This window comes from Emiliania huxleyi, assembly GCF_000372725.1.
Source record: "Emiliania huxleyi CCMP1516 unplaced genomic scaffold EMIHUscaffold_360, whole genome shotgun sequence".
NCBI classification, from domain to species: Eukaryota; Haptophyta; order Isochrysidales; family Noelaerhabdaceae; genus Emiliania; species Emiliania huxleyi.
The window spans coordinates 3546-16543 of NW_005199273.1; the positions used below are offsets into that span (position 1 = coordinate 3546).

A 12998-nucleotide genomic window follows, 5' to 3' on the forward strand; every position below is an offset into this window, starting at 1 on the left:
CCCTGCGCCATTGTCGCCGCCGCCGCCGCTGCCGAAGGGCCCGCTGCTGTGGAGCGATGAGTTCGACGGCTCCTCCATCGACGAGTCGAAGTGGATGCACGACAACTCGCCGCCGGAGAATGGCGAGGAGCAGGACTATGTCGGCCCCGGCCGCGGCACTTCGCGGGTGGCGGATGGCTCGCTCGCCCTCACCGCGCGGCGTTCGGCCGACGGCGCCGTGACCTCCGCCCGGCTGACCACGCTCTGGCGCTTCAACTTCACTTACGGCATCGTGGAGGCGCGAATGCGCGCGCCGCTAGTGGCGGGCCTCTGGCCCGCGTTTTGGATGCTGGGCACCGACCTGCTCGACCCGAACACGGGTTGGCCCGCATGCGGCGAGATCGACGTCATGGAGATCTTTGGCACCCGGCGCGGCGCTGCTTCCTGCTCGACAGTGCACAACTCGCGCCACTCGTGGGGCACGCTCGACCCGCTCGAGGGCGGCTGCTTCGCCCTCGAGGAGCCGGAGCCGGCGTGGCATGTGTGGAGGCTGCTGTGGACGCCGCGGCGCATCGCCTTCTTCATCGACGACGGGCGCACGCCAATCTACTCGTACTCGCCCGCGCAACGGACGGCGGCCAACTTCCCATACACCAGGCCGCAGTACCTGATCGCTAACTTGGCGGTGGGAGGCAACGGCCCCTCGCAGCCCGTCGACTTCTCCGCGCTCGATCCGCCTGGCACGACCCTCTTCCTCGACTACGTTCGCGTCTACGCCCTTCCCGACGGATTGGACGAGCTGGCCGACATGAGCTGGCCGAATGACGTCGAGCGGCCGACGCTGTCCATGCCGTCGCAGCCCCTTCCGAGTCCGCTTCAACCCCTGTTGCCGCCGCCGCCGCCGCCGCAGCCCCTTTCGCCGCCGCCGCCGACGACTGGTCTAGCAGTAGACCCTGCGAGTCGGCTCGCCCTCGGAGCTGTCGGCGGCGCCGTCGCCGCGCTTGGTGCGCTCGGCTACTTTGCCCGTTGCCGGCGCAGGATGCGTGGGTACGCGAGAGCTGTCGACAGCGACGCGGCGCACGAAGCGGCGAGAGTTGCCGAACCCGAAGAGTGTGTGTATGACCTATGACGTGCGCGATCAGTGTACAGTGATCGAGGGGGAGGGGGCACGAGGGGGAGGCTCTCTCTTGGAGTACGATTTAGTATAATCTTGACCACACAATCACAGTGTTCACACGTACAGAGGTCATACGTACAGCATCCTTTGGCAACTGCCACTGAGCGCCTGGAGCCATGCCTGCCAGAGCCGCAAGGCCACAGTGGTGGGCGGCATGTGCTTTTGATTTCTTTTTTATTGAAATTCTTTTCTAGGCTGTGGGCGCCGCCATGTGCGGGGCATGCGCCAAATGCGGAGGTCATAGAAAGAATTTTACAACGAAACTCCCTCGCACGACACTGGGCACGGGACTGGCGCGCACTGGCACTAACACAAAAGAAAGAAAGATAGGGATCCCTACGGTGTGGAACTCCGGCTACGCCAACGACGGCGTCTCGTGGCGGCTATGCTGGCCCATGCCATTTATCGAGCCACTCTCATCACCCTCCTCCACGCGCCCGACGGAGTCCGACCGCCGGGACACGGGCGACCCCGGCGAGAAGGCGCTCCCCCCCCGCAGGCTCGCCTCGCGGGACGGCGCTGCGGACGACAGCGGCGACACGCGCCCCGCCGCCCACGACCAGAGCGAGGCGCCTGCGGCGGCGAAGTAGTCCATTAGTTCATTGGTTAGCGTCGAATGATAGCCGCCCCACGAGGAGCGCCAATCGACGAGGACCGCGAGATGCCTCCGAGCGATCCGCCGACCTGTTCACGCGTACAGCCGTGAAGTGACGCTCCGCTGTCCCTCGGCCGCCCACCCAGCCTACTGCTACTGTGCTGCTGCTACCGCCACAGCTACCACTACTACTCTGCTGCTACCACCGCAGCCGGCCACCGAGTCGCGGGTCGACGAGCCTGGAGAAGCAGACGCTTGGCCGCCGCCCCTGCGTGGGGGGGCGTGGGGGGAGAGAGGCCGGCCCGCGAAGGCGACGCCGCCCGACAAGCTCGGGTCGCGTGACGGGCCTATTCTTGATTGGAGCCGTGACCAGCTGGCCATCACTCAAGCCCGACAAGCTCGGGTGCCTATGACGCATCGCACTGCTCGCTGCGGACCAGCTAGGAGTGCTCGCCGGGGGCATTGCGACGGACCGGCGGAGGGCGGCGGCGAAACGCGGCCTGCCCAACTCCACAGGAAAGCGCCTATCGCCAGCCAGTCACGGCGTCGGTGAGTCGAGAAGCCTCGCGCCCCGCCGCCCCCAGACTCTGCGGGCGGGTGCCATATCTCCCCATATCTCCCCATATCTCCCCATATCTCCCCATATCTCCCCCAGACTCGGCGGGCGGGTGCCATATCTCCCCATATCTCCCCATATCTCCCCATATCTCCCCATATCTCCCCATATCTCCCCCAGACTCGGCGGGCGGGTGCCATATCTCCCCATATCTCCCCATATCTCCCCATATCTCCCCATATCTCCCCCAGACTCGGCGGGCGGGTGCCGGCGGAAGAGGCGGACGACGACTCGCCTCGCGACCCGCCCGCCTACGAACAGTCGATGCTCGTTCATAGTCGAGGAGGAGGAGGAGGAGGACCCGCCTCGCGCGCCCGCCTCGCTGCCGCCGTGCGATCCGCCCGTGCCGCCGCCCACCGCTCCGCCCTGCCCCTCCACCAGCCTCACCTGTCAGCCACTCAACGCTCCTCAACAACAGGGATGCCTCCTCACCGCCGGCCTGCCCCGACCTGCCTCGCCCTCACCGGGACGGTGAAAGCGCCCCCTGCCCGCGCACCCGCAAAAGCGCCCCCCCCCCGCAGGCTCGCCTCGCGGGACGGCGCTGCGGACGACAGCGGCGACACGCGCCCCGCCGCCCACGACCAGAGCGAGGCGCCTGCGGCGGCGAACTAGGCCATTAGTTCATTGATTGGCGTCGAATGATAGCCGCCCACGACCAGAGCGAGGCGCCTGCGGCGAAGCAACTTCCTTTCGATGAGTTCACGTTCAAGCACAGCCGCCTCACGGCCAGAGCGAAGAGCGCCGATGGACGACGCCGACGGCGACCGCGAGAAAGCGCCTGTGATTGCACTCAATCAATTCAATTTCCTATTAGCGCTGCTTCATCATAGCCGGACTAGGACAAGGCGCCTCTTCCTCCAGACAAGCTCGGGTCGCGCGAGCCGCACCCCTCGCAGCCCTGCTCCCCTGCACCGCCCACCGCCCCGCCACCCGCCGCCCCGCCGCCCTTCCCCTCTCCACCCGCCGCCTCGCCGCCCTGCCCCTCGCCCTCGCGGCCCCGCACGTGCGTGAGAGCGACGTCGCCTATCATCCGCAATCCACCACCAGCTGAACAGCGGACTGGAGTCCGGCGTGCTTCGCCGCGTCGATGCCCTTCTCCAGCCACGCCGCCACCGCCTCGTTCTTGACCTTGCGCGCGAAGTGTGCCGCCGTCCTCCCCTCGCCGTCGGGGCGAGAGCGGTCGGCGCCTAGAGGGGCCGTCCATTCACTAAGCGAGGCTTCAACCCTGTGCCCCGCTCCGCACTAGAGAGGACACGGCGCCGCGCGAGACCAACAGCCGGCAGCACGCCTGAGCAGCGCCGGCGGCCATGTTGTGATGAGCGGTTTGGTCATGGACCGGCGCGGCCAAGGCGGCACCGCGCCTCGCTGCCGCTCCTCGCCATGCATGCGAAGGAAAGCGCGGTCTGCCTACGTGTGAGGAGGCCTCCGAAGCCTCGGGGATGGGCCCGCAGAGACTGCGAGGGCTGGAGGTCGCTTGCCCCGTCATGTTCGGCTTGTCGACCTCTGCGCCCGCGTCGAGGAGCAGCCGGGCGCACGACTCCTTCCCCATGATGCACGCCTCCACAGAGAGATTAGGCTTAGGGCTAATCGATAGGATTCTCCCACCCCATGATCCGCACAACGCCTCCATCAGCGCCGTCACGCCCGCCCGGCTCGTGCTGTCCACGCTGCAGCCGGACTCGAGCAGTTTCTCGACAATCGCGTCGTGCCCGTTGACGCAGGCGTACTTGAGCGGCGTCAGTCCAGACCGGCCCGGCCTGTTGACGATGTCCTGCTGGAAGGGGTCCGAGCGCGCCTCGGCGAGCAGCCGATTCACCTCGACGCGGTCGCCGTTGAGGCAGGCCTTGCAGAGCGGCGAGTCGGACCGATCCGTCCACAGCTCCTCACACATGTTGGGGATAGAGGGGCTCTCGCCGCTCGACTTGCTGGACAGCTCCTCGTACGCCTCTGAGATGCTCAAGAAGAGGGCTGCATCGCCGTCCTTCTTGTCGGGGTGGTGCTACAGCGCGAGGGTGCGGAACGCACGCTTGATTTCGGCAGAGCTCGCGTCGAGACCAACTCCGAGCACCTCGTGCGCGGTGAGCTTTGGCTGCCTGGAGAAGAACATCGGGCTACCTGTGGCCATGCGGTGCCCAAGAGTAAAAGAAGAAAGATAAAAGGTTATCTGTATATGCGGAAGAAAAAGAATTTCACAAGAAAACTCCCTCGCACAACACTGGGCACGGGACTGGCGCGCACTGGCACTAACAGAGAAAAAGAAGTACGACTGCAGAAAAAGAATTTCACGTGCCGACTGGCGCGCACGGCACTAAGGAATTCCTCTGCTTTTGAAATTCTTAATAGCAGCACACCCATTAATGGTCAGCGCACATCCGGGCCCGACTCGTGCCGACACCGCTCGACACCGCTCGACACCACCTCGACACCTCTGATGATCCTAACACAGCAGAGACGTAGAGAAGACCCATTTGGAGTCACACAGAGTTAGAAAATCAGGATTGCAGCAGCAATCAAACTTGGCTGGCAGTACTTTCATCCCTCAGTTGCCGCAGCCTCTCTTCAAGTTCTAGCTCAAGTTGCAGCTCAGTTGCACCCCTGCAATGACCAATGTAGCAACCATGGCAGTACTCAGGTGGCCCTCAGGTGCTGCACAGCACCTTGTACAGTGGCAATGAATCCTCACACCAGTGAGCTTGTGCCATGAGTGCAGACCTGTGGTCCACATGCGCTTTGTGCACTGGCGACGCTGCAACGGCGACGCTGGCAGCGGCGGCGACGCTGCTGCGATGGGGTACTGTAGCCCTTACCGCTGCTGGACAGCACCTTGTGCAGTGGCAATGTCCACTGACTCATGGCACCAGCCTGTGCCATGAGCGCTGTGTGGTCAGTTGCGCTTTGTGCGCCGGCGACGCTGCAGCGGCGACAACGCTGCAGCGGCGACGCTGCTGCATGGGGTGTGCTGTAGCCTTAGGTGCTGCGCCTGCACAGCACCTTGTGCAGTGGCAATGACTCCTGGCACTAGTGAGCTTGATGTCCTCAAATGTCCACAGAGTATACTGGTTGTGCTCACACACAGGTTGTGCTACATCAACAGGGGTGCAACTTTGAGAGGCTGCAACTAAGGGATTTGGCCTTTGCAGCTGCGGCCAAAGTTTTGTTATGGGCTGCAACTGCATCCTGCCACCTTGGATACCTCGACACCTTAGACGCTAAACACCTTGACAACACTCGACACCCCCGCTCGACACGCTCGACACGCTCGACACCCTCGACACCCTCGACACCACTCCTCGACACCACGACACGGACAAGCATGGTCCCAGCCTAGACAGGCCTCGACAGGCCTCGACAGGCCTCGACACCTCTATCCCTCGACAGGCAGCTCGACACCCTCGACACCGGGCCTCGACACCTCGACACCCAGGGCTCAGCCCACGGGGCTGCAGAAGGCGTCCGCAGCCGGGACAACCCGCCCCCCCAGCCGAGGCCGGTCGAAGCCCACTTGCAAGCAGCCATGAGGAGTCCTCTTGGTGCTCCTGGCGGCCGTTGGAATGGCGAGCGCGCGCCGATGGGGGGGGGGGGGGGTCTTGCTTGCTCCACACCGAGCGCCATCGGTCCGGACCGGTGCTTGCACCGAGGGGTGGCTTGCACAAGGTCTGAGCCGCGGGCGCTCGGCGCCAAGTGCAGTGTCACGCTCGCGCTGGAGCGGGACACAATGGGGAACCCTCGTTTCCTAGTCACTCGGTCCCCCAACGGAAGAGGCCTCGCTCCTATTGGAACAAGCCAACATCAGATTTGCCTCGTGCGTCCCTTTTTGAGCCGGAAAGCTATTTTCTTTTGGGTCCTGTGGGCACCCTACGCTCCATGCCGTGAACAGGCGCTTTATCCATCCTATATTCTTCTCTCGCTCCTCCTCCCGTGCCTTGGTCTTGTCGTTGTTTCGCACCCATGTCTGTATGGCGATCGAGGCTGCCTTCCCCACTACCTGCAGTCCACTCGTCACCTCTCCTGCGAGCTCCCCTCTCTTTCTTTCGGGTATGGAGTCTGTCAGTGCTGGCAGCGTGCAGGCAGGCAATCACGGGCGCTATTTTGTCGTACTCCTCTTCGGCGAGCGCTCCAAATCTAGACCCCACTGCCTTTAAGGAGGCTGCCCTCGCGCGTCTCAGGAATATAGCTGTGTCTTTTGAGTCAGGCGCCGCCCGTTCGACTCTTGCTGCCGCCCTCGCCGTGTGTTTGTCAGCTTCCGCACGAAGTAACGCGCCTCTTCTTTGTTACCGGCTAGCTCAAAATAATTTTTCCCGCAAAACATTTCGGCGTACGTCATGTTGCGGTTTCTTGGGTGCCTTATTTCTGTATCGGTATCGCCGCCGGAGTTGTTACATCAACCAGACAGAGGCGGTTGCGACTCCCATATAGACAATATATTAGGGAGAGATTGCGCCCTCGCGGCCGGCAGCAGCGCCCAGCGCGGCGCCCATTGAGAGAGAGAGATATGGTTTTTGTTTTTGTCGGGGGCGGACGGCGGTAACGCGGCGACGATCGAAAGCTGTCCTGATTGGCCCTGCCTGCTCGGTCCGCGGGCAGATTTGCACCCAGGGCTCCGGCTGGACCTGCAACCCCTCTCTGCTGGTTCGAGAGATTTTTAGCAATACGAAACAACTCTAACACTCACACATCATTTGGGGCCTGGAACCCTGTTCACGCGCGCGCGAGACGTGCAGACAGGGTTGCCAGGTGAGAGCGAATGGCGCGTTCACCACGCCTCGCACAACAGAGAGAGAGAGATGCGCTCTGCATGGTGGGACATAAAAGAGAGCGAGTACTTGGGCGAGTAGGCCGTGCGGTCGACGCTGTTTTGTTCTGGTTCGACAGCAGCGACTTGCACCCCGGGGACGTCTGCTCCATCCAGAGTCCAGTCCCAACTCGCGCGGCACGACATTCGCCGGGGATCCCTACTGCCCTACCACACTTACTCTTACGAGGAGGGCCGCGACGAGAGTCGAGAGGGCAGGGGGCGGTTGGAAGAACAAATGGGACGACAACAAGTGTCAAAGGCTGCAGCACAAGTGTGAGAGGTCCAGCAAGGGTGAGGCACTAGGGGGTTGTCTCAGAGGGGGGGGGGGGTGAGGCAAGGCGGCCCAGATCTGCTCGTCTCAGAGGGTACCCTCTGTGCCAAGAGAGGCCATCTACGAGCGGCTCAGAGGGTGCCTGGGCCGACCCTCTGAAGGCCTGTGCCGCCAAGCCAGCCTCTCTCGGGGCGGCGCAGCCTCTGAGGCTACGGGGACCCTCTGAGACGCCAAGGCAAGCCCCGCGAGGCCGCTCCTCAGAGGGGGTTGTCAGCGGTATCTCAAGTCTGTCGTGATCCCCCACCAAGCAGAGAGAACCCCCCCAGTTTCCATTTTTCGGATACCTCAAGTTCGAGTTCACGCGGACGCCGTGGGCTAGTGCCATTTCACTGTGGCACAACTCGCGTTACAAAACCTTGATTTTGACCATTGCGCGAAAAAGGTACCATCTGCGGTGCCTTCCAGAAGCAGCGGAGACCCCGGTGACTGTAGCTTTGTCACGCGCCCGAGACGACTCGACGCCGCTGAGATCGGAGATCAAGCTCTGACAGGTCGCACGTCGCTCCTTTGACGCCGACGTGATTTACCCGTGCAGATCACATCAGGACACGGTCTCGACGCGCTCAGTACGACGCCTGCGACCCGTCTCGGGTCAGGTGGCACGACGCTCATCCGCCTACCAGCGCTGCCGTGCAGGTTGCCACGACGAGGTCGAGCACGCTTCTATACGCTCGCCGAGCCTTCCTTTCCATCCCATTAGGCAGCCTGGGAACGGTGGCGGTCAGAGGCAAAGCCTACGAGGGGTGGTGGAACCACATGTCACGGCTACTGCCGGCTCGACCCCACGATAGCCTCCGAAGGCTGACTTTGCGGCACCATCATCGGACGATGTCGACGAGTTGGGTCGCTCTCGCGGTAGTCAGATGACCTCTCATACTAGGATCATCGGCCATGGCCGCAGGGAGCGCGGGGGAGGGCGCTGGATGCAACACGGAGCTCCGTTGGAGACGTTTTCAAGATTAGCGTGTCAGAGTGAAATGGCACTAGCCGTGGCGCCTCATGGCCAAGCTGGAGCAGGGGAAGGACGTGGAGATCACTACCTCCTCCTCGGGCGGCCGCTCCAAGCACATCCTCAAGTTGACGGGTCGGCGCCGCGGGCCGCGCGCGAAGCTGTCGCGCAGGGCTCGGCGCGGGCGCTGTGAGCCTGCAGCAGCAGTAAGCGTGTGTGGTCTCTGGTCTTCCCCGGGCGCTCGAGCAGAGCGTAGCGCCTTGGTCATAATGTTTTACTACCTGAGCCTGCAGCCTGCGAAGAATACGTCACGAAATAATACGCATCCAGGCTTCCCCCTGGGGAAAAGTGCTTACGCACCACCCCAGTCCCTAGCCCTCACTCCCCAGCATCTAAACCCTCCTACCCTGACTCCCACCCTACCATCTCTCTGAAGTTGAGCGACGAAACAAGCGAGGGCAAGAAGCTTGCAAAGCGGGTGGCAAGACGTCTCGTCGAGGGCAAGAAGCTTGCAAAGCGGGTGGCAAGACGTCTCGTCGCCCCGCCTCATGCCCGGCCGCGAGCGGCGAGCCAGTGTAGCTCGGCACACCGAACTGTCCCATCTTCCTGGCCGGTTAGCAGGAAATCCACGCCTCGATCTCCCCATTTGGAAATTCGACTGTGTGATGGTTGTCGCCGTGGTACTCCCGGCGGCCTAGGGAAGGAGAGTGCTGCCGAGTGTATGGGCGAGCCGAAGGGAAGTATCTGTGTGGACTTCTGCGTGGCGCACCGTGGCCGACATTGCTGTCAGCGGCGCAGTACTCGACGTCGTCGATACCGAGGCAGAAGTAAGGGGGCAACGAATCGCACCGGCCGGAACCAAAAAAGCCAAAGAACCACCCCGGTTCATAGTTGCAGAGGCCGTCTCCGCAGTCCGAGTGGCGCGGAGTGAGGCCGTCGACCCTGCAGACCTCGCATGGCGCACCATGCCTGCACTTGCCATCGATGCATTTGCCGGCTCCAGCGCCCAAGCACTGCGCGAGCCATGTGAGGGAAGCGTGGATATGGGGTTGAGGGGGGTGGGGCAGGGGGGAGCTTACGTGGCTGCCGCTGCTGCACGCGTCCTCGTGTCGACCTGGGCTGTTTGAGCAGGCCCCGTTGATGCAGATCCGGTACGGGTCGCAGTCTCCATGCCCAGGTCGCCAGCACGGGTCGGAGCACCTATAGCTCACCCTCTGTGTCAGGAAAGAGAAGTAAAGCAGCAAGGACGAGCCTATAAGTTCTTACTGGTTGTCGTTGCTGCAGGTCTTTGTGCAGGTCCAGTCGTGACAGCGGCCGCTCTGGCACTGGGAACCATCCCAGTTCTTGCACGGGCTGCCTGAGGGGAGGTTGCCGCACTGGTCCCACCTGTTGCCGTGGCCGTGCGGGCAGCAGCGCTTGTCAAAGTTAGTCCAGTCGCGACACGCGCCAGACAAGCACTCCCCGTCAGCGCCGCAACTCTCGCCGGTCTGTTTAGTGCCCGTGGTGCAGGTCCAGTCGTGGCACCATCCGCTCTGGCACTGGGAACCATCCCAGTTCTTGCACGCGCTGCCTGAGGGGAGGTTGCCGCACTGGTCCCACCTGTTACCGTGGCCATGCGGGCAGCAGCGCTTGTCAAAGTTGCTCCAGTCGCGACACGCGCCAGACAAGCACTCCCCGTCAGCGCCGCAACTCTCGCCATTCTCTCTATTGGCCCTGGTGCAGGTCCAGTCGTGACAGCGGCCGCTCTGGCACTGGGAACCATCCCAGTTCTTGCACGCGCTGCCTGAGGGGAGGTTGCCGCACTGGTCCCACCTGTTGCCGTGGCCGTGCGGGCAGCAGCGCTTGTCAAAGTTGCTCCAGTCGCGACACGCGCCAGACAAGCACTGATCGTCGTTGCTGCAGCCGTCGCCGGACCCCCTATCGCGACTCCCTCCTTTGCGCGAGTCCCGGAGGGAGTCGTATGATGCGCCCGCGCACGAGGCGCAGCAGTAGTGCTGGATGTCCTCCGGCACAGACGGGCAATATCCCATGGACAGCACCTCGGCGCAGGTGCTCACTTGGACGCCGAGGGCGGTGGCAAACGCGGGCACCGCAGCGTCGTCGTCAACACACGTCGAGATGGGCGCGAATCCCAGGCTGTGCGGCAGAATGGCCGCGACAAGTAGTAGAATCGCCCGCCCCGCCCGCGCGAGGTGGCATCGTGATTGGTGCATTGCGGCGCCAAGGGCTCCCGCAATCAAAGGGCGCGACGCATGGCGGGCACCTTGACTTTTTTAACGTTTTTGTCTTTTTCAGAAAGAATGAAAACCAGGCCAAGGGAGTTTTCCTTGCTAGAAAGAAAGAACACCTCTCCTTAAAATCCCTGTGTGGTGGCGGCGTGCCGTCCTCCCATCCCTCCCTTGGGTTGTCTGTTTTCTTTCTTTCTTTCTTTAGAAAGAAATAAAACAGACAAACCAACCGAGGGATGGGAGGAGGACAAGGTCCCCACCTGCACGAGCAGGATCTTGGAAGGAAGGACGATCAGGGACACAGGGGAACGGGAGCGGGGAGCGCACGAGCGCATCGCGACACGGAGGGGGGCTGGGCAGGGTTCACCCACACGACAGGGTCCCAGGACCTCTCTCGTATAGGACGGGTTGCACCCGGCGGCACGGGGGCAGGCGCGGGCCTCCTACTGGTTGCGCTCTCTCCTAGTTCTCCTGCTCCTGACAAGGGGACAGCGCGACAGTTCGCAGCCTTGCTCGGCACTTGGAGCACTTGGAGTGCAGTCATCAACCTCACATCCAGGGCCGGGGAGCTGAGAAGCGCACCCAGCGGGCCGGATGATCGGGATCGGGTTACGGGCAAGAGAGCCCTAGCCCTGGGGGGCGCGCGTTCGCAGGGAAAGGGCCATAAAGTAAACACAGGTCTCCGAGGGTTGGTTCTGCGCTTTGGGTGGGCACGCTTGGCATTATTTTTCTTCAGAGCCTAAAAGAAAGAAAGAAAACAGGCAGTCGTCCGTATAGACGAGAGAGACGTTTCGGAAAGCATGCGCGACGCTGCCTCTTTGCGCCGCTCGCTCGCGGCGACGGGAGACATGGCCGCCGATGCGGCTCGCACTCCCTCGGCGGGCCTCCGTCCCACAGCCGCCCGGGCGTGCCAGGGGTCGGCCTGGCACTGCGCTGCTCGCACGCTGCACTGCACAAAGCTGCGACAACAAGGGGAGGCTCCTGAGCTTGAGCGTTGTGCAGTGCAGCTGCGGGTGCTCGTGGACGGCTGTGGCCTGTGCAGTGGTGAGAGCGCCTGATTGGAGGCGAGCTGGTGCTGCGCCAGGGTGCGCAGCATGCTCTCTCGCTCTGTCCTGAGGCATGCTGGCTGGCGCCCAGCACAATGCCCTCAATGCATTGCTCCACGCCGTGCTGGTTGTGCAGTACTGCCAGGGCGCCGACCGCCGCGCGGGGTGCGCGTCGCCACGCGTGGCACGGATGGCTCGAGAGGCGCGGCTGTCGGTCAACCCCGCGGCGCATGGGCGCCGCGGAAGCTGCTCGACAGGCTGCGGGCATCGCTGCGGCAAAAGAGCCCGCCCTCTACTTTGCTTTCGCCGCGTTTTACGACAACTTTCGGTTTATCATAGCCGCCGAACTTTACCTCGCTGTTTCTTTATAGGCGTCTCGCAGCTGCGTATTCTCGTATTATCTTCGAGTAGTTGCGTGGGGGCGGTACGTATTCTCGTATCAGTAGCTAGTGTCGTGTCCACTAGCTCCGAGTAGAGGGTGCGTTCTGCTGCTAGGGGAAACCCGGAGCGCGGTACTATCCCTCGGAGAACCGTGTTATGGCCCTGCGACCGCGCACCCCCCAGGGCTAGGGCTCTCTAGCCCGTAACCCGATCCCGATCATCCGGCCCGCTGGGTGCGCTTCTCAGCTCCCCGGCCCTGGATGTGAGGCTGATGACTGCACTCCAAGTGCTCCAAGACAACCCAAGGGAGGGGTGGGGAGGACGGCACGCCGCCACCACACAGGGATTTTAAGGAGAGGGGTGTGATGCGCTAGCCCTCGCCTACCCTAACCCTTGGTCGTCTGCCTCTTTCTATCTCCCTTCGCAGTCCCTTGCCGATTCTCGCTGCAACCCTTCATGCCACCTCGCGGTCGTCCCACTCTCGTCGTTCTCTCTCTGGTCGCTTCTTCCTCTGTCGCGTCGCTCTCCTCTGCCTCGTCCTGCGACGGCGCTCTTCAGAGCCTAAAAAGAAAGAAAGAAACAGACAACCCAAGGGAGGGAGGATGGGAGCGACGCGACAGAGGAGGAAGTGTCACGGGAGAGAACGCCCAGTGCGAGACTACCGCTAGGTGGCATGTCGGGTTGTAGCGTGAATCGGCAAGGGGCTGATTCACGACCCCAGGCTTTACCCGCTGGGTGCCTCCCTCGTGCGCTCTCCTGGTTCCTGCCTTTCCGGTTACCCGTCTGTTTCTCCGCATGTTATGTGCCCCCCTTTGCTTCATTCCACGCCCTGATCCTCCCTTTCCCGGGTAGGCCGTTTCGCCCTCTATCTGGGTATCGTATGCCCCTAGCCCCCCCGTTT

General features: G+C 62.9%; 3 protein-coding genes across 3 annotated transcripts in view; 1 reads left to right on the forward strand and 2 right to left on the reverse strand.

Moving 5' to 3' along the window:
* Positions 1–1108, forward strand: part of EMIHUDRAFT_242428 (hypothetical protein) — a gene marked incomplete at both ends in the record, with an annotated part of 2963 nt that extends 1855 nt beyond the window's left edge. The window contains 2 exons of the mRNA XM_005772254.1: positions 38–822; positions 1018–1108. Coding sequence (XP_005772311.1) covers positions 38–822; positions 1018–1108 — 876 coding nt within the window. The remainder of the gene's footprint in view (positions 1–37; positions 823–1017) is intronic.
* A 2285-nt stretch (positions 1109–3393) lies between these two features.
* Positions 3394–4492, reverse strand: EMIHUDRAFT_117764 (hypothetical protein; the record flags this gene model as incomplete). The annotated part of the gene is made up of 3 exons (XM_005772255.1): positions 3394–3554; positions 3973–4366; positions 4436–4492. 3 exons carry the CDS (start codon positions 4490–4492, stop codon positions 3394–3396), a joined length of 612 nt encoding a protein of 203 aa, XP_005772312.1.
* Positions 4493–9056: 4564 nt separating this feature from the next.
* On the reverse strand, positions 9057–10472 carry EMIHUDRAFT_242430 (hypothetical protein; the record flags this gene model as incomplete). Its single annotated transcript, XM_005772256.1, has 4 exons — positions 9057–9136; positions 9212–9455; positions 9654–9694; positions 9776–10472. The coding sequence occupies 4 exons, from the start codon at positions 10470–10472 to the stop codon at positions 9057–9059; spliced, it is 1062 nt and encodes a 353-aa protein (XP_005772313.1).
* Positions 10473–12998: the final 2526 nt, after the last annotated feature.